This window comes from Zeus faber (genome assembly GCF_960531495.2).
Source record: "Zeus faber genome assembly, chromosome: 2".
Lineage (NCBI taxonomy): Eukaryota > Metazoa > Chordata > Actinopteri > Zeiformes > Zeidae > Zeus > Zeus faber.
In genome coordinates this window covers 45,970,593-45,998,365 of record NC_137189.1, presented here as the reverse complement: position 1 = coordinate 45,998,365, position 27,773 = coordinate 45,970,593, and the positions used below count along the sequence as shown (strand labels likewise).

The window sequence follows — 27,773 nt, the reverse complement described above, 5'->3', positions numbered from 1 at the left end:
GGCACCAGGATGCATAAAGGGAACAGGGGCTCTTAAATAAAAGGAAATTCTTAAATAAAAGAAGGCATTCGGTCAGTTCGTAATTGTTGTCTTTCTTCCTTCCGACGTGGAGGATTTGGGTATGATATATATTTTTCTACAATAATTATTATTTTTAAAAACAGGTCAATACGGCTTTAAAAGGGTTATAGGGTTAACACAAAACTCACCACTGAGACCAATCAATGTATGTTTGACAGGATAATAGCAGTTCTATAATTATCCACAAGAGGGAGACATACAGCGGCTGTCTGCACCATTTTAATGATCCTTGGAGAAAAAACAAAACAAAAAGAAAAACAGGAGCATATCCATATTCCCAGGGCTCTATATTCCCAAAATGTGACTGAGGGACAAAGGTTGTTATGCTGATGTACATAATAGATTCTCAACGATTGTCGCCGAGTTCAAACAAAATAACAAAAAAAAAACCCCTTCATTTAACACCTCGTCACTGGATAGATTTTTATTCCCCGTTCACGGTAATGTACAAAAAGAGTATTTGAATAACAGAGTACCTTTGGAAGCAGCTTGTCCCTGAACACGCTCTCAGACATTATTCACTTAACAAGCACCACACTAGATAATGCATTTTTGTTTACACCCAGAGGCACGGACATGATCATGAATACGACGTTACTTTCCATGTCAGGGGAGCATCCAATCAACACAAGCACAAAAACACTCGAGAGACGTGTCAAGGTCTTGATTGAACATTTATATTGTGATTTTGCAGGTTATATGCAAGAGAACACATTGAGTCTTGCGTCTCCGCGTTGTTTTCTTCATTTCATTTTTGGCCCTCAAAAGCCAGCATCGGCACACATCAATAACTTACATACTATACTGTCGCCAACAAACCAGTACAACCTGGACAATGACACTTGGTTAAATGAAAAGATAATATGGCTGTTAGGCGGCAAACAATGCACTGTGGGTAAGCGGGATAACAAGATAGTATGAGTCAAATGAGTCCCAGTACACAACGGTCCATTTGGCGTGAGCTTTTCCCTCGTCAAACGACGCGTCAACGTCCATTTTTACGCGTCCCCCCCCCCCTTCCGGGCGTGCTAGGAAGTCAGCTGCTTCCCTCAGAACAAGCGGTATGACTCAGAAGGGGGTAGATCCGTACGTAGGCCACGTTTTGTCTTAACAGTCCATGATTAAGGGTTCCACACCGAGGACGCGGGACCGGGGTTAAAAACATGAGATAGATAGATCACGGCTCCTCAGACGGCACAAGCGCCCTAAATGAAAATTAAGGCCTTGAATAAGAAACATTGAAAAAAAAACAAAAAAAAACAAAAAAAAAAACACCACGATCCACGTTGCACGCGACGGGCAGAGCACCCGAAACCCCCGGGGCCTCCGCGGCCGACGGTCGAGGACACGACAGCGCCGTGAAGTATCAAACGGGATATGATAGAGAGAGACAAAGTATACAGCAATCTTTTAAAGTCAGTTGATAGTGTTTTTTTGTTTTGTTTCCTTCCCGGGGGCTCTCATCGTCAGTTCTTGCAGCTTTCCGCCTTTGTGCGTGTCCGTTGACGCTCTGTACACGGAGCGGGCGGGCGGGGGGGTGGGGGGGAGACGACAAAATGCTTCTTCACACAGAGTTTGGGTTTTGCGAACGAGGGCGTCCAGACATGGGTCGCATCACATTTGTAACAGTCTTCTTCCTGGACTGCGACGCCACGCGACGGCTGAAGGCGGTGGGGGCCCGACGTGAACCGAGCAGCAACTGGAACTTTACAGGTGCGGACGAAAAAAGATCAGGTCCAGCGATAAACTCTAATACACGTCACGCGCGCGCACACACACGCAGGCACACGCACGCACACGCACACACACACACACACACACACACACACACACACACACACACACACACACACACTTAAACAGGCCCCCCGCAGGGCTTTAAAAAGTCTCTTATAAGCCACATTTATTTTGCATTAAAACAAAACCAAATATTCCCCCCCCCCCCCCCCCCCCCTTCCAGTTGCGCGTTCGGGCTCTCGGAATAATCTTGTTTTTGCTTTGAAATTTGCAGACATCTGTGCAATTGTTTGTGAATAAGGCTTTCCTTCAACTTGCATCGCCACACATCAGCAGCATGCGACCGCTTCCCATGCGTCAAGAGAGAGAGGAAAAAAAAAAGTATTAAAATGTTTGTTTTTTTTAAAACCGCTTTCAACCTTTCTTTAATTTGCCTGCATGTGCAATAATTCAACATTTTTATTGTCCGACTCTCCCAGTACATTCCGTTTTGCCCAAATGCCTTTTTTTTTTTCCTCCCCTCCTCATCCTCCATCAACGCTCTTCTTAAAAAAAACAACACAATTATAAAGAAAATCGTTTCATTTATCAATCATTAAATAAATTCATAGAAAAGCAAAACTAAAAACAATCCCAATCCCGTAAAGACCTTCCGAGGGATTTGCGGACTCACAAATTAAAATGTACATAACGTGCACACTCAAAAAAATAAAATAAACAAAACAACAACAAAAAAAGCAGGTATGAGCATACTCGCCGTCTCTCTCTCCAGACGGTCACACAAACAGAAGAGCTTCGTGTTGTGTGGCTTGTTTTTAATCAGGAGGTACATGCAGGCACCCGAGCAGAAGGACCCCGATGAGTCTGTTGAGCGGTTGGTTGGTTTTTTTTCTCGTTTGTTTTTTTTTTTTCCTTCTTCTGTCGTACGTACGTGGTTTGCGTCTCAGACCGGGACCACAACATACCACTTGCAAACAAATCCCAGGTTTTGGCCACAAAGGACGATAACGGCAGCCGTCCAGATAGCTGAGGCGCACGCAGAGGAGCCTCTGTACGTCAGCTGTGCATACTTTCACGGTTTTACCTGAACTTCATGCGAATGACTCCGTCGGTATGAACCCCACCCTTCGGTGACTCCAATAAAAAAAAAAAAAATAATAATAATAAAAAAAAAGATTCACAAACAATTATTTAGAACCTACATCTGGTTTGGCTTTTGGTGTATGTGTATATATATATATATATATATATATATATATATATATACACACACACACACACACCCATATGAACTGTGATCCCCACAAGACGGTAGGAATGTGGCTGGCTGTCTGGTGAGCTCTCCACCCTTTTCTATCCAGTATCTATCCAGTCACAAGTCAGCTCCCTCAATTTTAACACTCTCCCGTCAGTTTGGTGGTGTCCCCACGCTTGGGCGGTGCAGGCGGGGGTCCTCTCCGTAGCGTTGCATAGCCTGAGATGTTCCCGGACATGTAGCCCCCGTTGCCCTGCTTCCCCTGGTCCAGGAGGACCTCGGGGGGCGGCGGCGGCAGCGCCATGTCGTCCATGGTGGCCGTGGGGTCCAGCTTGCCCGAGAGGCGGGACGACGTGAGGGAACCCTGGCGGCCCACCGACTTGCGCTTCAGAGTCCGGTGGAGGTCGTCCAGGAAGTTGGGCTGGCCCGAGCTGCCCTTGGGGGAGGTGGGCGGGGGCAGCTGGGGCGGCGTTGGCGACAGACTGGGGGGCTCCGAAGTGGGGTTGCTGCGCCGGCCGAGGGTCGGGGGCGGAGTCTTCTTCAGCGAGCCCTTCCCCCATGAGGAGCTGTTGATAAGGGAGGCGGGTGGGGGCGGAGGGGGAGCCTGGGGCTGAGGGTTGACCACTGCCACCTTGGGTACTCCGTTGTGGTCGCCGCCAGAAGGAGGCGGCGGGGGGAACAGCTCAGAGGCCGGAGGGGGAGGGGGAAAGTAGGTGCACTCGGGGGGCGGGGAGGGGAAATCCCCGCCGCACTGCCTCGCCTGGCCCACTTTAGCCTGGAGCGCCATGGGCAGGTTGGCCAGGTTGAGCTTGCCCGGTTTGGGGGGAGCAGGGGGCCCCGCCGGAGGCTCCTTGGAGGGAGATCCGGTGGAGGAGCAGGAGGTGGGACAAGATGAGGTAGGCAGGGAGCTGGCCTGCGGAGCAAACTTGCTGAGCAGGTTCCTCCTGGACTCTTGGTAGGCGGCCGAGGAGTCGCACCTGATGCTGGAGTTCCTCTGCGGGGCGGGAGGGGGCTTCTTGCCTGCCATACTGGAGAAGCCAGGGGGCGACATCTGCGGGGAGGAGCCGATGCTTCCAGGTGGCAGAGGCGGTGGAGGTGGAGTCGGGCCGGTGACTGGGGCGGGGGGCGGCGGAGGAGGAGGTGGAGGAGCGGGGAACTTTGTACTACCACTCTCTGGAGGCGGAGGAGGGGGGAAGTCTAGAGGCTGCTGAGGCTGGCCAACCAACGGCTGCCATTTTGGCTTGGCCTTCACCGCAGGTGGAGAAAGGGGGGCTTTGAGGACCTCCGTGTGATTGGCCGTCAGGGATGAGGACCCAGGGAACTGACTGGCTATTTGTTTGACTAAGGAAGTGGCAGGAGAGGCTCCGGTGCAGATGGGCGACGGCTTGGACAGGCTGTGCTGCTTGGGCAAAGTTGGGGGGGGCTGGTTGGGCAAGTGGCTGGTCTGAAGGCTGAACTGCTTCTTCACAGGACCGGGTGGAGGTGGTGGCGGAGGTGGAGGTGGGGCAGGGGCTGGCCCACCCAGAGCAGCTGAAGGAGGAGCAGGTGGGAACGGGGAGACGGGGGACATCGGCTTGGGAGCGGTCTGAGGGAGGAAGCCCGGGCTATAGGTTTTAGGAGGCGCGGGAGGTGGTGGGAAATGGCCCAGCGGCACCGGGAACTGCAGCTGCTGCGGGGGAGGGGGAGGTGGAGGGGGCGGCGGCGGGGGAGGTGGAGGGGGTGGTGGGGCAGGGGCCGGAGGCGGAGACTCTTCCAGCCCGCCGCCAGGCAACAGGAGGTCCAGTGGCGGACTGGGAAACCTCTCCTTCAGCACCTGCTCCAGGCCATTGGGGCAAACCGGCTGGCAGTGACCTAGCACCTTAGCGGGCTGGGGCGGGGGAGGAGGTGGGGACGGGGGAGGTGGAGGAAATTCAACTCCATTGCTCTGTGGAGGAGGTGGAGGCGGGGGAGGAGGGGTGAAAGCATTGTGGGAAGCAGGGCTCGAGGAGCCCAGTTTTAGGACCGCCATTGCCGACCCAGGGGCGGGCATGGAAGGAGGTGGCGGTGGAGGAGGGGGGGGTGGAGGTGGGTTGTTTGCCGACACTGGGACATAATAGGCTGGGGATTTAACAGCCATGTGAGCTGACTGCGGTGGCGCCGGGTCTGGCGGTAGGACCTGCTGGGCCATCAAGTGATTGGTCACCTTGTGGTTGGCGGCAGCGTTGCGGTTCTGGAGCCTGGTGATGGTGCTGTACTTATACATGATGGGGGCCGGCGAGTGGTGTGAAAGACTTTGAACTGGGGGTAGCGGGGGAGGTGGTGGGGGTGGGGGCGGGGGAGGGGGAGGGGGTGGCGGGGCCGTTTGCTGCTGCAACTGCTGCTGCTGCAAATGTTGCTGCAACTGCTGCTGCTGCAATTGTTGCTGCAACTGCAATTGTTGCTGCAACTGCTGCTGCTGCAATTGTTGCTGCAACTGCTGCTGTTGCAGTTGCTGCTGCTGCTGTTGCAGTTGCTGCTGCAACTGCTGCTGTTGCAGTTGCTGCTGTAACTGCTGCTGTTGCAGTTGTTGCTGCAACTGCTGCTGCTGCTGCTGCTGCTGCTGCTGCTGCTGCTGCTGCTGCTGCTGCTGCTGCTGCTGCTGCTGCTGCTGCTGCTGAGATGGCGGCTGGGACGCGTGGGGTGGCTGGAGCGGGGTCTGGGGAGGCTGATAGTGGGGCTGGGGGGGTGGGGGCTGATTGTGGGGCGGCGGCTGAGGCTGGGGAGGGGGGCTTGGTGCAGGGTGCTCGGCTGAATGTTGGCTGTGATGCCGGTGGCTGTGGGCGTGGGGCAGCGTGGCCCCCCTGGAGGCCTCCATCCTCATCTGTAGAAAGGGATAGAGAAGAGAGGGGATGACTCATCGTACCGCGGCCAGCCCCACGATTTTATAATTTTACAATGTTAGATGTATATTGTGGTATGTTAGGGGGGTGCTCCCAAAATAAACAGGATTAGGCCCCACTCGCAACAGTTGAAAGGAGATATATTTTTCATCCAGGAAACCCACCTTAGCAACAGAGAATTGGCAAGAATTTAAAAAAAGCTGGATCAGTCACTTTTTTCATTCCAAATGTAATGAAAGAGCCAGAGGGGGTGCTATTCTAATTCACAAAAACGTTTCACTTGAACCACTCAAAACTGTAGGGGATCCCAACGGTTGCTTTATCATTGTATCAGGTAGATCGCACGATACACCTGTCGTATTAACAAGAATTTATGGCCCAAACTGGGTCAATGACTAGTTGCTTGACTTTTTACATTTTTTCTGGATATTGCAAATCACCACATTATCAAGGCCAAAACAATGAACTTGATCTTCATCCAAAGACATTGGACATCTTTACTGACCAGCTTGGATCTGAGTCTGACCTTGGTCTGACCCACGGAGGCACACATCCCCTCACAGGAAGTACATTTTCTTTCTTTTCTCGTGTACATCATACTCGTAGATTATTTTTCCTCCTTGACGACAGACTCATCTCAAAAGTTAAGTCTTGTAACTAACTAACACAGCGTGGTAATATCCAACCATGCGCCAAATTCTTTAGACGTCAGCTCCTCCAGACAGCGCAGCTCCCTTAAACACCAGTGACTTAATTCCATACTACCGGCAGAGGACTCGTACAAACAATGTTCACACTCACAAATTGCTTTTTTTTTTTTTTAGATAAATCACACACCTGACATATCGAGAAGAACATATTGCCTTAAAAGCTTACCTACGAGGCCAACTTATATCCTATGTATTCCATTTGAAGAAAACAAACATCCCATATGACTGAACTACTACAGAAAATGAATGAAACCAATAAATATGCAACTGATCGAACCCTGACCTTCATAAACGCCGCCTCCAACTCAAGATTCAAGATTCAAGATTCAAGATTTTTTATTTGTCACATACATATACATACTTTCATACATATATGCAGTGAAATGTAGACTGAAGTCGAACTCGCATCCACAAACAAAGCTTGGATACAGCTACTCAGGTTTGGGCAACGCTGCTTTGAATCTGGAGACGAGGCCGGAAAAACCCCTGACTCACCAAGCCAGAGCAGAGGAGGCTTCAGGAGGAATTGGGGCCGTCTCCATCCAGCCATCGCCGGAAAGAGACCCGGAGAGTATTCATGTAACATTTGCCAGGTTCTGCTATGATCTATGTACTTCAGATTCCCCCCAAGACATACAAGACAATACATTAGACAGGATCAATTTTCCCAAGGCTGACAGCAACCATGCCAGGGAGCCAGGTGAATCTGAATCAACTGTATTACAGAGATACAGGTGCAGGAGGCAATTCAATCACCGCAAATTTTACAAAACATTCTCTACCTTCCTTTCTCCAGCTTCGCAGAGTACGTATGACCCCTCCGTGTCGAAGGCCACAATCACTGTAATCCCGCCCCCCCCTACTTTGCAATAATTACAGACCGATTTCATGCCTCTTATCTCACTAGATCAGACAGGCTTCATGCTGAGGAGTCAATACCAGGAGGCTCCTTAAAATTCTTGATATGCTGAGCTCAAATACTCCAAAGTTGGTGGTGTCGCAAGGGTGGAACAGAGGTACCTCCTTGAAGCAATGGAGAGATTTGGCCTCGGTGAGAACTTCATGTCACGGTTTAAGCTACGGTACTCTGCCCCAGCGGCATCAGTACAAACAAACAACATTCACTCCCTTTGTTTTTTGTTTTTTTATCCCTTCAACAAGGCACAAGGAAGGGCCGTCCGCTGTCGCCACCCGGCTACACGCAGATGCGAGCGATTCGACACTACACACAAATGATCACTTGAGGCTGATAATCCGCCACTGTACATCTCAAACCCTGCCTGATCAACTCCTGTTGTTCTCCGTATCTTAGAGCAGTCTAGTGAATATTCGGGACATATACTTCACTACCAAAAGAGGGAGCTGCTACCGGTTAATTCATTCGCAGGACAGCTTCCACACTCCCTGGTCCTGTTTAAATGGATGGACGGTGGGTTTTAATATTTAGGAATCTTCATGACAATGTCTATGTGCGAAAATTTTGGTCAAAACTTTACTCCTTTGGCTAAAAAGGTAGAAGATCATCCCATCCTTTGGTCTGCCCTGCCTCTGTCATTGACAGGCCGAATAAGCTTGATTAAAATGATTGTTCTGCCCAGGTTCCTCTATCTTTTCCAGCATCTGATTATACTCACTACAAAGGCATTTTTTGATCAAGTCGATAAAACAGTGTTCAAATTCCTTTACAGAAAAACCTGTATCCGAAAGTCAGTCCTGCAACTCCCCAAATGTAGGGGTGGGCCAGTCCTCCCTAAATGTATGCAGTACTACTAGGCAGCTAACGTTCAAAAACATCCATAGTGGATGGGCGGCAACACTGATAGTCTACCTGCTTGGGTTTATTTGGAAAAGGCAGCCTCATTTCTTTCACGTCAATTTCTTCACATTCTATACCATGCTCCCAGCTCCCCCTCAAAATGCCCTCCCCCTCTCTCAAAATATTTAGAAAACACCTTGGCCTGCACAGACCTTCTAATCTCGCTCCAATACTCAATCACCTTTCCAAGCCTTCAAGTACAGATTCCGCATTCTCAAATTTGGTCCAATAATAACTAGGCATTAGGAACTATTAAGGTTTTGTAGGAATACAGAATTCCCTCATCCTTTACTGAGCCTTCATCAAAACATCACTAACCTAACTCTCACTTCCTTTTTTTTTTTTTTTTCCCCCAAATTAGGGATTTTGTCAAAAAACAGTTTCTTCAGTCTGGCCAAAATATATCGTAATGTCACTGATATCTGCGATCGGTGCAAACAATCCCTGCTGAATAAATGATTAATAATCTAATTTGCATGTTCTGGTCCTGTCACAAGTCAATAAACTTCTGGTTGAACATGTGAACCTATAAGCCGGGCTTGTGATGTGGTCGCTGCACCAACTTCCTTCTCCGTCATCTTCGCCACTCCACCTGACAGCGGCCTCTCCGTTGCTACGTAGCGAGCCCCGGCCTTCACCACATTACTGGCCACACATTAGATTATACTAAAGTGGAAGCACACTTCTTCCCCACCACACGATCGATGGATTAAGGAGGTTCTACATAATAATAAACTGGAGAAACTTAGATTCTCTCTCGTGGGCTCGATAAAAAAAACAAAATTTTTTTTAGGAAACCTGGAACCTGCTTGACATTTCACCAGACACGGAAGACGATTGAACAACAACAATTTTATTTTTCCTTTATGTGTCCCATGACCTGAGTTGGGTGAGGTTGGGGGTGGCAGGGACGAAGGTTTGGAGATATTATGGAAACGCTCTGTTTTTGTTTAGTACTGTTTTTGCTGTTGAAAGACTATAAAAAATAATTGAAATATGATTTGGGGAAAAAATATAAATAAATAGAACATTTTGTTCGGAGGATTATCTACGGCCATTTCCTTTTTGAAACCACCATTTGTAAAAGGGCGACGCACCTTTGTGTTTTCCTCCATCTGCGTGCCCCTCTTCCAGGCCTCGGAGAAGATGGAGCTGACCACACTCTGGGAGCGGCCGTGAGAGGAGCCCATGTCCACCCCGCTGTCTGAATGGCCCAAGTGGTTTGAGTGGGACTCTGCATCAAGTAAACGTGACGTCAAGTAAAACTTGTGTTCGAACAGCGACAGCACATGCGCAACAAATAATTACAACAGACGCGAGCTGGGAAGCATTTATCCTGGCCTGCATTTAGCGCCAAAACGACTCTCTCCCAGCTCAACGGTGCCATTCTGAAACCAAACCTTCTCATAAGCAATTGTGAGGTTATGTGTTTGTTAGAGTTTTAGTATTTCCATTTCAAGATAACAAGCCTTACAACACTTGCCTAATAACAACAATTATAATAACAATTACATTACATTATAATTTGATTAAACTTCTGTTGACGAAACAGCCACAGGTAGTCTGAGCTTGAGGGCTAAGATGGCTTTGAGTTTATGTTCCAGGACCTCTTAACAGCGTGGGTGTGAATCAGGGCGTATGGCTGAAGTGCGTATTCAGTCTGGGTTCAACTGGACTGACCGGGTATGCTGATGGAACTAGAGCCTGATCGGGTGGAGGATGTGGACAAAGAGGACCAGTCGTAAGCCGCCTCCGTCCTCTTCATGGCTTCCTGGTAATTGACGTAAAGCTGCTTTCCGTACTACACACACAGACAGACAGACAGACAGACAGACATTATTTCAAATCTACTATTAAATAGTTGTTTTACCCTTTCCCTGTTGGAATTGTTAAATTGTAATTGACCAAGAGGATTGGGAGAGGAAGGAGTGAGGTGCAGGTCAACCTTGGCAATGCGGATCCCGTTCACCCACTGGTGCAGGGTCCTGACGTCATCGCAGCAGAGGTACTTGATGTACTGGGACTTCTTCTGGATCTGAGGGTGCTGCGACAGCAGAAAAAAAAAAGCAGCTGTTTGCAATCACATGTACAGGAATATATGTTGTTTTTTTTTAACATAATATTAAGGTCGGGCCTGGTGGTCTGGTACGGCCACAAGCCATCATTTCTGCCCCAATTTTCGTTGACTTGATTATGTTTTGTCAAATACATGTTGGTTGTTTCTGTGTTTATTTGTCTCTCTGATGCTGATTCTAACCCTTCTTTGAAGAGTGGTGATGATTAGTTGTTATCGGACCAAAACATGGTAAGATCCTTCTCCGAAGAGGGGGATTTGGTGGCGGTCATAAATTTATAACAGAAATTCAGATTTACAAGTGTGAGTTAGCGGCATATTAAGATATGAATATGGAAAAGATTCAAGTTTCTAAAAGTATTTGTAGGTGGCGACTCAACGAATTGCTTCAGATTTAGTGTGAGATTCAACACTAGGGCCTGGTACAACACCTTGAGTGCCAGGCAGTAGTCGGTGGGAGCCTTGTACTTGCTGCGGTAGTCCTGGCCGTAGTACACATTAACATGGTCCAGCTGCAGGAAGCACACCAGGTCTCTGGAGGCCTTCACAGTGAAAGACAGAAAGAGAAGAAGGTGAATTGACAAATGTGGGGGGGTTACAGCAAGGGACCTATTCAGAGCTCATGTATTGTCTGTGACACCTGACAAAACTAGTCACAAGTCAATTTGTCAAAAAGTACTAGAGCTGGGTATTGAGCAGGATCTCACGATTCCGTTCTATATCGATATACTGTCATTTTACATATAATGAGAATTGCTACCAATCCATCAATATACCAACTGATGTGACACACACACACACACACACACACACACACACACACACACACACACACACACACACACACACACACACACACACACACACACACACACACACACACACACACACACACACACACACACACACACACATACACACACCCCTTTAAGAAATGTCAATCTAGAGCTCAAATGACCTTGGCTTTGCCCTTGGGGACGTAGTAAATCCCAGAGGCTCGGAGGAGGAAGTAGCGCTTCTTCCAGGACTTCTTCCCATCCTCCTTCAGCCACAGCACGCCCTCGATCTCCGGCACCGACACCGAGCTGCCACAGAAACACTCCTGACAACGACGGAAAGACATGTGTCATCACATCAACTTCTGGGAAGAAGAAAAACACCATGGTAACGGGGAAGGATGTGCGTTAACAGAGGCGAGGCCTACACTCACCTCCAATAAAGCCTCTTTATTTCTGTCGGCCATCTCTGATGTCTCCTTACGCCCCAGCAAATAGTTCTGACCAGGAGGGAAGAAAAGGATGAACGAGTGTCACAACAGAAAACGGAGGGAGGGGCACGGCAAAGTTGACGAGGGAGTGAGAGGGATGGGGGTTTCATCCAGCTGGTTCATCTCAACATGTCATGTTAAATAAATTATTCGCCTTTACTCACTCAGTGGAATTGACCTACTTCCACCATATCCTTCCATCCAACCACACACAAAGGTAAACCGATAAAACACCGTGCGTGCGTGTGTGTGTGTGTGTGTGTCTACACGCGCACAATGGCAACCAACCTGGGGGTTCTTGAACAGGGCGTACTTCTCGATGCGTTCGATGAACATGAGCTTGTTGTGACTGTCCCTGGTCCAGTTCACCAGGTTTTCCACCAAGTTCTCGTGGTCCTCAAAGTTACGTTCTGCGAAGAAAAAAAATACAAATAAAAAAATAAAAAAAAACACAGGAGGGCGTCATGCACAGAGGCAAGATTGTTGGCACAACTGGTGGTGAAATATATACAATAATATCAAATTATAAATACATAATTTCTCAATGACGTGCACGTCCGATAACCTGTTCAAATTCAAATCACAAGACCAAGTTAGGCATCACAGTAAAAGCTTAATTAGTGATGTGAATAAAGGCTGGATTGGGCTTCTCCGTCTGCACGTAAGCGAATATGCACGGGTGTGGTCGGGCTGAAATACCCACAGGCGAATTTTGTTATTAATATTATTAATATTAAACTAGCCGTTGTACATGAGAAACAAATCAATATTCTGCTTCTGGGCCGCCTATTCCTTGCCTTCCTATTATTATTATTTTTTTGGCAGAAACAGATTTTGTTGGATTGTTTAGGAGAAATAAAGAGAGTGCACGTTCAGACAATCCACCATTGCTCCGCACGTAGGGTAAGACATAAAAACTTTATTGGGAGGGGTGAGCCGTAAGTTAGGCCCATGGCGCCTTGAGATCAGGTTTAAAAGGGGGGAGCGTCTTCACTTTTACAGCACCCTTCCTTAGATTCGACATGTGAGGAGTACAGTCCGTTATCCAGAGCAAAGCAACACGGCCAGAGGTGTTAAATTGTGAAGGGAGGACTGACTTTTGAATCCCACACATGAAATACTTCACGGAGATGCCCGATAGCGGCAGGTTCAGTTCGAGGGTTCAGGAGAGAAAAAGAAATCGGCTAAATAAACAAGCCCAAACCTCCAATTTCTGCATTCTGATCAGAACGAGAGAGTTTCCCCCGTTGTCCGTTTTGTCTTTACAACCAGCGGCCCATGGATATAGAGGCTACTAAACAAACGCTCACGATGACGTACCGAAAGTTAGAAACGAGCGGGGGGCCATGACTGCAGAGGGTACCCAGCACGCGCCCCTGCGTGCCATAGTTTGAAACCAGAGTGTTAAGAATACATACAAGAAGTCTTTATAGATACCAACCCATCTGCAGCTCATTGATGGTCTCCACCAGCGACCAGTCGGGGCTGTAGCCACAGTGGGACTTGTCCAGCAGGCTGTCCAGCACCTGCCTGACCGTCTGCCGCTCGTCCACCATCATGGTCTTGGAGCTCTCGTCCGACATGTGGACCCTGATCACCAGCTGAGGCGGAGGAAGGGTGGAGGGCGTTGGGAGAAAGAAGGAGATGAGAAAAGTAGAGATAGAGAGAGAGAGAGAGAGAGAAAGAGAGAGACAGATGGAGCGACAGTGGATTAACGTCACGACTTCCCACGTTCACGACGGGTAACAGTCAGCATGGGAAGCAGTGGTGTCACGGAACGTAGTCGATCCCTTCGGAGTGCCCGTGGAACCGTGGACTGATTGCAAAAGTTAACCATCATAGTGAAACACAAAATTACCGCCGCTGTTACTTTTTAAAGAAATAATTACGTACGTCTCGATGCAGAGCTGCAGTGAATAGAAGACAGGCAAGATTGATGCTGCTGTGTTTTACTCTCAAGCGCAACGATTGGTTCACGGTACGTCACGTTATGTTGCTGCTACGCTCAGACGCGTTGGGAATGAGCTGCTGTACGTCGGCACTATGCGTCTGCGCGTCGGCCATATTGGGGCAGTCAAGGTCCACTAGTAAACAAATACAATGTGTGTTAACATTACATCGAGCAGACACTTTTATCCAAAGCGACTTACAATTATTCAAACACCGACGGACGCAGCCATCAGGAGCAACTAGGGGTTAAGTGTCTTAACCCTAACCCTAACCCAGTGTCTTAACTACCCTCCCCTCCCTGCAGGACTTATACACCAGAAGGTGTAGCAGCAGAGCCCGCAGGATCATGAAGGATCCTCACCACCCCAACAACGGACTGTTCCAGCTACCGCGGTCGGGCAAGCGCCTCCACAGTCACACAGTGAGAAGAGAAAGACTGAGACAGAGTTTCTTCCTGCAAGTCATAAGGACTGTCAACGCTGAACTTACCAGGGGTCCTAACAAAAAGCACTAAGACACTTAGACAGGCCCCACTGCCTTACTGTACTGTATGTAGCATGCTGTACTGCATACTGTATCACTGTACTGGGTTCCTGCATACTGCGCTGTATTGCTGTTCTGTGTTACTGTATTTCTGTGTCATACTGTTGTATACTGTACTGTACATTTACACAAACACTACCTCACTTTATTCACATGCACTTTACTGCACATATCTGTATATACAAAAAGCCTATCCCATATACATAACTCTATTCCCTTCACTTCTATTTTGTACCCCCACTCTGAATTACCTTTTTGAGTCTTGTTTTATTTTATTTTTATTTTATTTATATTATTCTACTCACTGACTGCATTACGTTTTGGGAATCAGTTAGTTTTAGTTAGTTGCTAGGTAGGAATTAGATTAGCTATTATGTTCAGTTTAGCAACTATTGTGCATAATCTCCTGGTGCGCTGCAAAGACATTTCACTGCATCTACGTATGAACGTATGTGTATGTATGTGACAAATAAACCTCTTGAATCCCAGGATCTCTCCCGGTGGGGAGCCAAAGTAAAGCCCTCAAATCAACCGCACCCGTCAATGTGGTTGGCAGAATACGGACATTGACCAATGAGAATACAGGGACCTACAAATCCCAGACATGGATTTCATGACCTAGATTTCACTCAAGAGAGAACACCCCCCCCCCCCCCCCACACCCCAAAAAAAAAATCCCTTTGCTCAACAAACTGAAATCTGAAATCCTACTGCTAGTACCCTCAATCCAAAATCCTCTGCCTTAAAGGGGACCCATGCTATTCCTTATTTTCTGTCATATTATGTCACAATGTCTGATGTTCATATTAGACGTGGCTAAAGCGTCAAATAATGAGGTAAACTAATGCCAGAGTAATCGCTGTGAAAAAAACGCTCAGGCTTCCGACTGCTCTGAGCGCTTGGTTTTCAACGGTTTTCTACTTTTTACATTGACATGAAACAAAAACTCTTTGCGTCAGAGTCACTGTCCGTCACGGTGCGGTGTCGGCGTCTCCAAGAAGCCTGGAGCGCGGCAACGACAACCGGAACTAACTTTTGAATAAGGCCTCATAGATCTATTATAAGTGAAGATTCAGCAACTGGATTTCTTATTTCTCACCTCAAATTTGCTCAGGCTTCAGATTTTAGTGTAGTGATAAGGTGAAATAGGTGAAAGTTTACAGAGTAAATAAAACAGAGCCTGGAGTAAAGCTCAAACCCCACTGGCTCACAGAAGCCGGAATTTGTGCTCAAACACCATTGGCTTGAAACTAGGGGCTGGGCTGCTTATTTATAATTAAAGCTACACACACTGAAAAGGGCCGCCTTGGAACACTTTGGTATAAGCATGTCACAATGGCTAGAATGCATAATCTGAGTGGTATTTTCAGCAAAAAAATGTTTTAACACGTTTTGGGGACCTCAGAGACTTAAATTAACGTGTGTAAAAAGGAGCATTATAGGTCCCCTTTAACATTGTATAAACCTCAGCTGTCAAAAATGTAATTATCACTTATGGTTAACCACATTATGGTTTTCAGCTGTGTTGGATGGATAATCACTCTATGTGGCATCCAGTGAATCACCACTGGCTCCAGCCCATTCAGCGCAGATAGAAGGGGTTGGATCTGCAATACGCTGCTGTGCTCCATTCACTGACAGAGACACCTGTGGTATTAGCTGTTCTGTTGAGTTGGACAATCGCTGGCCAAATGGCTGGCCAAATGGCTGACACCCCCCCCCCCCCAAAAGGAGCAATGTGCCCCAGTTGTCCCAAGAAAAAAAAATATATATACAACTGTTTGATTTCATTGAGAGAATGAGTCATCTTTACATGCAGAGTATGCCTGGATTGTCTTTGAGCACAGAGCCTATATCCTCTGTGAGAGCCCCCCACTGACTTCATTTCCAACCCCCTCTCCAGCAGACATACATAATCAAACACTGCAATGACCCATTTTTGCCTGTGCTTTGCCGACTCGCTGTGAATAAAGTTTCGCAGAGAACAGCACCAACGCAGCGAATACGACAAGATGGATGGAGCGGATCGACTCCATCTGTCGGCGATCGACATTGATGACAGACGTTTTTTTTTTTAATGTTTCTTTATCAGCCAGGAAAAATCAGAGCCTCTTCGCGCAGAGCCGTAGAGTAACCACTGGTGATCGGATTTCACTTCCCCGTTCTACAGTCCAATGCGGAGACTTTGACGGTCAGATACTCAAAAATGAAAAGGCAAATGCACCCCCAGCTCCAGTTCCAGGCGTTTTGCCGCTCCGGGCAAAGGAAACAGCACAGCGGAGCCCTTGTGCGCACATCGCAGGTGTGCTAAGGTGCGAGGTTCATGAGGAGTTCCTCATGAATACATCTTGCCCAGACAATCTGCTACCTCCATGCCCATTCACGCTCAAAAAAACAAAAAACCCCCCCCCCGCCTGATAAAAGGTCACCATGCGGTCCATGGGGCAGGTGGGGCACCCCCCGCCGCCCACTGCAGGTACCTGCAGCTCAATATGCAAATCTTGTGATTATAATACAGCAATATATGATATATTTGCATAGAGAAAGATCTCCATTTATTTTATGTGCGTGCCGGCTCCCGTGCCTGTGTTTTTTTTTTTTTTTTTCAAGATCTATTTTTTTTGGTTTGTTTTCCGCACAAATGAGTTAAGGGACCGCCCGTGCGAACCCCACCGGGGTTTTAGTGTGGGACCAACCTTCTTGACTTGCGCCTCCTTGATTTTCTCCAGGGCGACCCGGATCTTCTCTGCCTTCAATTTGGCAGCCTGCTCCTCCTTGAGTGACACACAGAGAGTTAGTTAACACAGGTCTCCGCACGCGAAACGCACGCACACGCACACACACACACACACACACACACACACACACACACACACCCCTTCCGATTTCATACTCTTGCCTCATCTCCTCCACTCATGTCTTTCCAGAATAAGAACATTTCACGCCACCATGCTCAAACGAACAACTCTCCCCAGTCGATTAAAAAGCACATACTCAAAAGGCACAGTCAACAGAACGGTGTGCAAAGCTAGAATCAATGCTACCGATGGAGAAAGCTCTTACCTGCCCCCTCCAACAAGATGCCATAACCTCCATTCTGCAGCTTGTGCGTGAATGCTCTGCGATAGATCACAGGTGTCTGGACTAAAACGCGCCCGGCATGACAATTCTAAACCGCCGCTTCCATGACACTCGTCCAACAAGAGAGGAAACGCAAAAAATGGCGCTCCACTTATAGCCTATCGCTCTCATACTGCGCACCAGCGGTTTCCTTTGATCTCTCCGCGCGGAGAAAGCTAAACAATAGTGGATTATTCCCAGAGGGCGAGTAGCTGCAGATGAGCATTAAAACAGCTGTGCAAGCCTCTGTACCCCAGACTCAATAACATAATAATGCTCATCTAATTGATCCTTTGCAAGGGGTGAGGGCTACCAAATGCGTGAAAATATTCCAATGCAAATGAGAAAAATAAATAAATAAATAAATAAATTCCACCTTCCCTCGCTTGGGTTTGAATAGCGACCCCCCCAAGAAGATAAATAAAAAAAAAAAAAAAAAAAAAAAGGTGAAATAAAAATCCACAAATACGAACAATCATCTGTGTATTAAGATTAAGTTGTCCCACGGCTCTGGCCCACGTGCAGAAAAATAAAAATAAAAATAGGATTTCCATCCAGTGTTCTCCCTCATCTGTACCAGCCCCCAAGCCAAGGCAGCCAAGGACCCTGAACACGGCTACTGGTCCATCGGACACGCGTACATGTGCGCACAAGACGAGCACCAACTTCACTACAAACCACGAGCGGAGACGGGCACCGAGTCAGGGAGTCCCCTCCCCACCGCCCCCACCCTCTGCAACCCCACACCGCCCCCGCTGACGCCCTTCTTCCCACCCGTTGTGTGCCCCTTCACACGCTGCACATCAGAGGCAGAGGGGTGGGAGCGTGCCAAATCGACCGAGTTACCCCGTGTTTGGGCAGCTAGCGGCGGGGTTCGGAGTAAAAGGGGGGAAGGGGGTGACAAATCCCGGGCCTTCTGATCTCAGCTACACTGACGGGGACGGGACGCGCAACGGCATTAAGTGGGGAAGGAGAACCTGAGTTAAAGAGAAACCAGAGTGTATGTGTGCGTTAAAAATAAAAAAATAAAAAAATAAAAAAATAAAAGAGGGTGACCGGTATTTACAACCAAGCCCTCAAGCTTCTAATCTTTGCACACTCCCCGAATTGGACTACCTTCACGCACGAGCAGCTCCAGGGCACATGCACTCACCAACGCACAGGAAAGCACTCTTTTTGGCCAAAACATAGCGGCAGACATTTAGTCACACCAGTGTGTCAGACGGCGCGTGCGCGCAGGCACTTGCGTGCGCGTGTGTGTGTGCGTCAGAGGAGGTCATGGGGGTTGTACACGCTACAACACAGAGTCAATCTGAGTCACACTGCAGGTTTAGCCCCATTACTATCTAATCTCTCTCTGGCTTTTCACAAGACATTAGACGTCTGTTCCGCAGGCGTTTTCCCCTTCTACGAGTCAATTTAAAAAAGTCTTTTCTGCCTGGCCTAGAAAAAAAATAAAAAAATAAAAAAATATATATATATATAAAAAAAAAAAAAAAACATTCCCGGCAATCTCTCCCTTTGAAGTCTCTCACTCCGCCCCCCCCCCCCCTCCTTCTCTCTTCTCTCCTGGCTTCTCACCAAACATCCTGCACTCGTTCTATATTCCGACTCGCGAGCTAGACGAGGAGGAGAATAGACTCCCGTTCTCTGCCCTCCGTGTGAAAAAACGGAACGCTCCCGCATTTAAACGCCTCATGCATATAGGGACAGGCCGAGGAGCCTAACACCAAACACGGAAACCAATACCCCAATACCCATATTGGAGAGTAGCCCTCCGATTCAATTATAAATGATATATCAATGACATCAAGTCGCTCACCAGATAGACAGAAAGGCTGTTCAGCAGGTTTTCTATTCGGAAATGTAAATCTGATCTGTTCTGGGGTTTTTTGTGAGACTACAATATTAATAATATAAAAAATAATAATGCATACATACATATACTGTATATATTACAATAATATCTATAATATTTTATAATAAAAAATAAATATATTTGTAATTGACCTGTGTATAAACACTTAAAAAAAAAAACCTAAAAAACATTTTGGCTCATCGTCACACTAAACAGTGAGTGCTGAGGTCCGCCTGTCAGTTCAGCGCCGCATCATGACGGTGCAGTCAATCACAACAGAGACATTAAAAAAAATAAAACAGACCTGCGCATACAGGCACACGCATCCACCAAACACATTCCATTTTCCCCAACACAGGTTTGAGCCCTGCATGCACACATTACAGGGAGGGAAAGCCGTTTTAACATTCAATCCATAGGACAAACTAGCCCCTTTTTTAAAGTTATTAGTACTTATATTTTGGTTACTAATTGCTATTCCAACAGTTATGGTAACTATTTTAGTTTAACTAGTCAAAATGTATTAGGTAGTAGTACTTACTTATTGGATACTAGTAACTATTCCAATTGTTATTAGTAACTATCGCGATTTGGACAATTTTGGCATTGAATCCCTTGGGGCTCTGTGTTTGAGATATCAAATATTTGGCTCTGACTTGTATCTATTCTGATTTTACTCGCCACTATTTATTAAGAACTAGTACTTCATAAGTGTATTTCCCCCGTTGTTACTCGTAACATTTTTATTTTCACCAGTAACATTTTAAATCAAACTATGAACAAGCTGTTTTGACTCGTCATTTCTAATTGACTGATAAAAAAATACATTGTTACTGGTAAAACAAAAAATGTTACGAGGAACTGCAAGAAAAGGCACTGGTCATTAATGAATAAGTACTATAGTTGTACTCAATTAATAGTAACTATTCAAATTGAAATAGATACTGGTAAATATTTGATATTTTAAACACAGAACCCCATAGGATTCAATGACAAAATTGCACTGCAAATAGTTACTATTAACAATTGGAATAGTTACTAGTATCTATAAAATAAGTACTAGTACCTAATACATTTTGACTAGTAAAACTAAAATAGTTACTATTAACAGTTGGAATAGCAACGAGTAAAAAGTGACTAGTTCGTCCTATGGATTAAATGTTAAAACGGCTTTCCATGTACACACACTTAAAGCAGTTCTAATGCAAATCATCCCAACCCTAGGCTTTCCATTCCCCTGCCCAAAGTTAAATCCACATTGTCAACTATTTCAAAAAACAACAAAAAAAACCCCAAAACAATATAACAAATGAAAATATAGACGAACACACGAAAAAGGCGCCCAGCAGTGTGAAATACACAAAGTGTGAGGAACGAGCATTTGAAGCAGCAGAGATCCCGAATCCATCGGGATGAGTGCATCACGAATTGAAATAAAATAAAAAAAAAAAAAAAAAAAAATAATAAAAATTTAAAAAAAGGCAAACAAAGAACATTCATGCAAACGTGAGAACAGAAAAGAAAAGGGGGGGGGGGAGAAAAAATAAATCGCTCGAGTGAGCAAGGAGTCACCTTGGTCAGGAGGTGAGAGGGCTTTCCAGCTATGCTTTTCAGAATGAGCGAAGTTTCTCGGTCCAGATAGGAGTGCTTGGGTGAGGCCGGGAAGCGGTGGAGAAAAGAAGAGTAGAGGGAAGGAAAAAATAAAAAAAGAAAAAAGAAAAGACAAGTCAGTGCCTGGTGATTGTCGGTGGTTCATTAATTGCAGGTAACGTCTTTTTTTTTTTTTTCATCATTAATATGAGGAAGCGTGAAAGCGAGAGAAGGTTTCATAGATGGGAGTCGGCTGCTGCGAAGCAATGGTTGTGAAGAGAGGGTACCCAGAAAATGGACGCATGTGTTTCATAGCTCTGGTGGCTATCTAAAGAGGCCAATGTCTCTCACACACACACACACACACACACACACACACACACACACACACACACACACACACACACACACACACACACACACACACACACACACACACACACACACACACACACACACACACACACACAATGTGCGAGCTTATCGCAGGGGGCTGGTGCAACACGCTGAGCATTATAGCGGCCAAAATTTCGAGAGATACTGCGCCTCAAACGATTTACTTCAATATAACTACAGCGGTAGTTATATCGTGGTGGCTTTAAGTTCAAATTTTAGCAGCGTTAAACACTGTATACAATAACCGATCATGTACACACGCTCCATGTTGACACACACGCAAACACACACGGACATGCACACACTTACAGTGGCCAGATCCGTTTCGCCATCACGTGAGGGAAAGTCAAGCTGCCGTCTGGCTAGCCGAGCCACGGCCTTTCGCATAGTGACATGCTAGGAAGCCAGGGGGTGTAGACAGGATGCAGGAGACGTTGCAAACACACAAACAGCATGAACACATGCAAAGGGACATGCACAATATCAAAGCAACGTGTATCCCCATTTCACCCACAAACTACTGCTGTAAGGTCAGAATCGAGATTCTAACTTTACTTGCTACTTCCTATGCAAACTCAATGGGATTTCCTTGACTTTACTCTTGTTTCTCTCTGTGTGTATAATAATATTAATACACACATGCACACACATACATATGTACATATATATAGACACACATATATACTGTACATACATATACTTTAAATACACACATACATAATATGTATGTGTATCACACACACATATGTACATACATGTATACTGTACATACATATACTGAAAATACACACACATAATATGTATGTGTCACACACATACACACACACACACACTCCCAACAATGGAAAACTTAAGGATGGAGGTTAAAAATACCAGTTTTCCATAAACCTCTTAAGAGGACTTGTGATAGGGTGTACTGTCAGCAGAAAATAAAAACATGAGAGAGAAACAATACGCTTGGTCAGTGAACAAAGGCACGCGGAGAAAAGCAGGTGTCGGCATTGTAATCCGAGTCATGCCTTGGAGATCACAGTGCAGCCGACACACACACACACACACACACACACACACACACACACACACACACACACACACACACACACACACACACACACACACACACACACACACACACACACACACACACACACACACACACACACGGGCGGTCAGGCTTCCAATGCACAACACACACAGGGTGGGATTGGAGCGGTGTACTTATGAGGGGAGTGAAGTGTCAGTTTCAAACGTCATGCAGTGCCGTTAGAAACAGGAAAACAATGAGCCAACGCCGGAGCAAGGTTCGAGGTAAATTCACGAAAGGTTCGAACAATTCAACATTCCTGATTTAAAATAAAATAAAACAAACATTTAATACGTTGTGAAACAGTTGTGAAAGACTACATAATAACCAAACTGATTTGGGATATTATTCTCCACGTATGATCATTACTATATTCAAAACCAAATCGACCCCAAAGATGCTTCAGGCTCGATTCAATCACTTACAGTCATATTACGCAAAGCTTCTGCCCGCACACCTCTTTGTTACTTGTGTGTGTGTGTGTGTGTGTGTGTGTGTGTGTGTGTGTGTGTGTGTGTGTGTGTGTGTGTGTGTGTGTGTGTGTGTGTGTGTGTGTGTGTGTGTGCGCGTTTCAGCATCAGTCCTCTACCTCCGTGCTGATCTGGCCCGGTCCCTGGGCGGCGGGCGCGTTCGGGCCCTTCCCCTCGTGCTCCGCCCCCCTCAGCACCTTGTCAATGTCCAGGGAGTCCATGCTGGACACGGAGGCGCAGGCCGAGGTGACGCTGGAGCGCTGGGACGGGGCCTCCTGCTCGCTGACCGCGCCCACCGAGCCCGTCCTCCGGTGCTGCCCGGCCCCGGCCCCGCCCCCGCCGCCACCGCCACCCCCGCCGCCCCCGCTGCCGCCGGACGACCCCGACGAGGGCCGCCGCAGCGTGGCGGAGGAGTAGGAGGAGGCGGACGAGGAGGGGGAGGAGGAGGAGGAGGTCTGGCGGGCCGCCTCGTCCATGCTGAGGGAGGCCTTCTCCAGCTGCGCCGTGATGTCGTCCAGAGAGAAGTTGGAGGCGGCGGGCCGGCTGTTTGCACTGCCGCCCCGCACCGTGTTGGCGGGCGACGCTCTGGTGCTGCTGCTGGCACTCCCTGAGGGGGAATTTCACAACGTAAAGGGGGATTTCAAATGTGTTAGGTGAGACAAATGTTTTCAGACGTGACGGAAGCAAAGACGCAAGCGCCCTTTGACCTTTTCGTCAACTTATTTTCCTCAGTTTTGGTGGGGGGAGGTAAAGAGAGGAAGTGAAATTTGTTAATTATTATTTACACCTACAAGGAATTTGGTTGATCACACCCGTTTTCAGTGATTCAAACTTTTTGCACAAATATTAACGTACGGTAAATATTAATAGAGAAAAAAGGAGGGTAAGGCAGAGTTAACAAATATACACAGAGTAATACAATAAAAAGTAAAATAAACATAACAATGTCATAATAATATAATATACAGCGTGTACAATCAGTGTAACAAGCGCATGAAGCAATTTCCAAATTAGGTAAAGTAAGTATGCATAATAACAGTCGGGATAAATAGTAATGGTATTTGATTATTGCACATTTACATGCACAGGTGAATTAATGCACAGGTATGTGGAAGTCATTGTGAGTTCTGAGTTAGCTGTTCATAAGTGTGGGGGTTTTCAGTTGTGTCATTTAAGTGCAAACAAAGGCTCACAGAGTGCCAGGTCGGCGCAGGGACTGCAGTACATTTTGAAAAAATGCGAAACACCGCTCAAAAAAAAACAAAAAACGCACAGCTGACCCCCCACGGATTATCTTGCAAATCTACCTCCGCTGCTCCCTCCGCCGCTCTGCTTGGCGCTGGCGCTGCGGCCCCCGGGGCCCCTCTGGTGAGCCTTCGCCTGGCCCCTCGACACCGAGTTGGGCTTGCCGATGGTGTTGAGCTCCTGCTCGATGGAGCACAGGTCAGCCATGAGGGCATCCAGGTCCACGGTGTCGCCCTGGTTCAAGGCCTCTGCAGGGAGAGGGAAAGAGGGAGGCGAGAAGGACGGTGAGAGAGCAGGAGCAAAGGGAAGAACGGCAATCGGGTGTTATTGGGCATTGGGGTGGGAGGCAATCCTCCTCTAACTACTGAGAAAAGCCTAAGTATACACTTTTCAGATGTGTGTTAAAGGATCCCAACGGGACGAGATGAGAGGCCGTGGAGAACACAAAACTCTGGGCTCAATCCGCGGTGGTGGCGAGCGAAGTCGTGACCACGACTGCACGACGGCACTGCAGGCTGAACTGAAAAGAGATCCCTCGGATTTCCGCCACGTGTTTCCGGGAAGATATTAAACAACAAAAGGACAAATTTGTCACAGAAATTAACCGGTTCGGCAAGTCAGACGGAAGGAAAACATGGAACGATGGGATGTTGGAGTCAAGTGTGCCCCCCCCTCTCCCTCTCTCTCTCTCTCTTTCTCTCTATATCTCGGATTATCAAGCTTTTGACTCGGTTGGGTGGGAATTATGAACAGATTCTGCTTTAGTAAAATGTGTTTACGCTGTAAACAGGCACTTTACTCCTCTTCTACTGCAAGAATGAAGGTGAACGGCAGCCTCTCTAACTCCATGACTCTGCCACGCAGCTGCAGACTGGGCTGCCCCGCCCCGCTAGCGCTAGGCTCTTCAATTTATTCATCAATGGCCCAGGCAATACGACAGGAGGCAGAATTAAAGGGTATATATATAAGAGGAGTTGAGTATAAAGTAAGTTTGTACGCAGATGACGTACCGGTCAGAATCATGGACCCAGGTTCAGGCCTTCCTCTACTAATAAAATACTGGAAACGTATGGGGAATATTCAGGGTATGTCCTTAATGAACAAAAAAAAACCCAGGTTATGATATTTAATTACATTCCCATGAAAGAATTTACTACAAAGTATGATTTCAACTGGTACTCATCCCACATCAGGTACCTGGAAGTACATTTACACAGAGGTCTGTCACAGTTATTTGATTTCAACTACAATTGCACGAACAAAAACAAATATGATGACCTCAATGGGCAGGGCTTGCTCCCTTTCAACTCTGGCAGCAGAATCAGACCAGTTAAAATGAAAGTTCTTCCCAGATTCTTCGGATTTCTACTTCATCACTTCTACTAACCCCCCCCCCCCCCCCCCAAGTGCTGAGACGGCCGTCGTACGACCCTGACTTTACGCCATCATCGCAGGATCATAGATATAGAGAATGGAATTCTGGGATCACTTCCATATGCAAAAAAAAAAAAAGGGACCCTGACAGATTTGATAATCTATGTCAGACATATGGGTTGGGTGGGGCAGGACTTTTACAAGGTATTTATAGCTTCGTGATTATTTTTGCAAAAAGGTAAAAAGGTTCTAATCCAAGAGAGCTGGCAATTGTTATCTATGTATTTATTGGGGCTTATAACTCAGGAAACAATAAAGGTCTTATAATCAAGTTAAACCATGGCATCACTGAATAAGGACACGACAGACGGTGTGAAAATGAACTGGACATTGAAATAACTGAAGATGTGGCTGAACGCCTGGGAAACACAGACATCCTCCACCGACCGCAAATGGAGAGACTTATTTCGGAAAAACCTGATCTGCTTTTTTTTTTTTTTTTTTATTACTCCCAAACAGAAGTCTAAACAAACTGGAACTCAGCTATGCTGCCGGAGGGAGAGTGGATAAATCACGGTTGATAACGCTCATGTTTTTCTGGTCCCGCCCCTCTGTTCAGACTTTCTGGAAGGAGGCAGCGACGATCATCCGGGAAAAACCTGGGTTTGAGCATCAGTACAACATTCACATCCCTCCCTCTCTCGGACATCTCCCTGACGGGCGAAGTAAACACGATACCTACCTCCTGAAGTTCTAAAGTAAAGAAGAAACATTTACCAGAACAGACGACCTATTCGAAAACAAATCCAAAAAGAATTGTGAGGAAAGCTATGGGAAAAATAGTGTATTTATTTAGCCAATGAGACGGATCTTTCATATCTATTGTGAAATAATTTGGAATTTGGCAAATTTGCCTTGATTTACTGATCATCCCATGACCTCACACTTGTTCGATTTTTTTTTTGTCTTCTTTGTTTGTCCATCATTAAAAAGTAAGTAAGTAAAAAGGTAACATAACTTCTTACTTCATACGTCTGCCTTCTTTAAAAAAAAAATAAAAAATAGGTCCAAACAAACATATACATAACAATGCATTAGAAGTTAAAGTTAGACAATTTTGTCAAAGAAATTTGCGACTTTCCAGTCAAGGACGCAGAGGACCTGACAGAGGCCCCGCAGTGCAGGACCCGTGCTTACCATTGATGTTGTACATGGAGAAGCGGTAGGAGAAGTTGGCCATGTTGGTCTCCTGTCTGAGAGGGGGCTTCTGCAGGGGCTTCTGCGGCCTGCCATCGTCCAGACTCTAAAGAGGGAAGAACACGTTGAGGGTCCCTCCTTTCATTTACAGAGCTCTGAGCAGGTGTGCCGCCATTTTTCGTCAGTGATATGTTATTTCCATTCAAATGCAATTATTGTATTTTAGGTGAGGTCTATCCCCTTCTAGGAGACAGATTTCTCTGTGTCGAGATCTCGAAATAATTAGCTTGGAAAAAATATATGGGTGTATTTACTTGACCTGTTATGTATATGCAGTTCCACACACACACACACACACACACACACACACACACACACACACACACACACACACACACACACACACACACACACACACACACACACACACACACACACACACACACACACACACACAGTTTCACTCATATGACTATGTGTGTCACACACAGACTTCAAGGAGGTGGGAGGAGAGTTGCTAGGATACAGTAAAGGGAGACGGGATTACCAGTGTAACGGTTACCATGGCGACAGTCTCTTTTTTACCCCCACCCCGTTGTGCTGATGTCTGCATGCCCATAACCCACCACCGTGTGTGTGTGTGTGTGTGTGTGTGTGTGTGTGTGTGTGTGTGTGTGTGTGTGTGTGTGTGTGTGGTGTGTGTGTGTGTGTGTGTGTGTGTGTGTGCGTGTAGGTGTGTTTTGACCTGTGTGAGTTTGTCCAGCTCTCCCAGCCAGGCTCCAAACATCTTGTCCAGATCCTGGTCCTCCTTATCACTGTCCTCTTCTGCGCCATGGTCCAACTCATCATCTGATACCTGGTCCATCTGGTGACAAAAAAAACCAAAACAAAACATGGGAATATTTACTTGACCTGTTATGTATATGCAGACACACACACACACACACACACACACACACACACACTAAAGCAGCAGGACGGATCGTGCCACCGTCATGGCCAGTTGCCATGGCAACCCCACAGACCCCCTGGCGGACATGCTTTGCAGTGCGGGAGTGGAGGGGAACGCCCCTGTCGGTCTCGACTATACCATCGACCGCTGACACACCCAACACGACCGCCTGTAACCGCTGCTCTGAGATGCGGGC

The 27,773-nt window shown here is 46.9% G+C and overlaps 1 protein-coding gene across 1 annotated transcript; it reads right to left on the bottom strand.

Annotated features, from left to right (window-relative positions):
- Positions 1–2,644: 2,644 nt before the first annotated feature.
- Positions 2,645–27,490, bottom strand: raph1b (Ras association (RalGDS/AF-6) and pleckstrin homology domains 1b; the record flags this gene model as incomplete). Its single annotated transcript, XM_080023936.1, has 17 exons — positions 2,645–5,606; positions 5,727–5,912; positions 9,555–9,691; positions 10,138–10,258; positions 10,403–10,501; positions 10,963–11,073; positions 11,490–11,633; positions 11,742–11,807; positions 12,087–12,208; positions 13,240–13,399; positions 16,988–17,065; positions 20,842–20,916; positions 21,565–21,651; positions 22,929–23,416; positions 24,117–24,302; positions 26,626–26,731; positions 27,371–27,490. The coding sequence occupies 17 exons, from the start codon at positions 27,488–27,490 to the stop codon at positions 3,213–3,215; spliced, it is 4,680 nt and encodes a 1,559-aa protein (XP_079880062.1). The 3' UTR covers positions 2,645–3,212.
- Between the last annotated feature and the right edge of the window lie 283 nt (positions 27,491–27,773).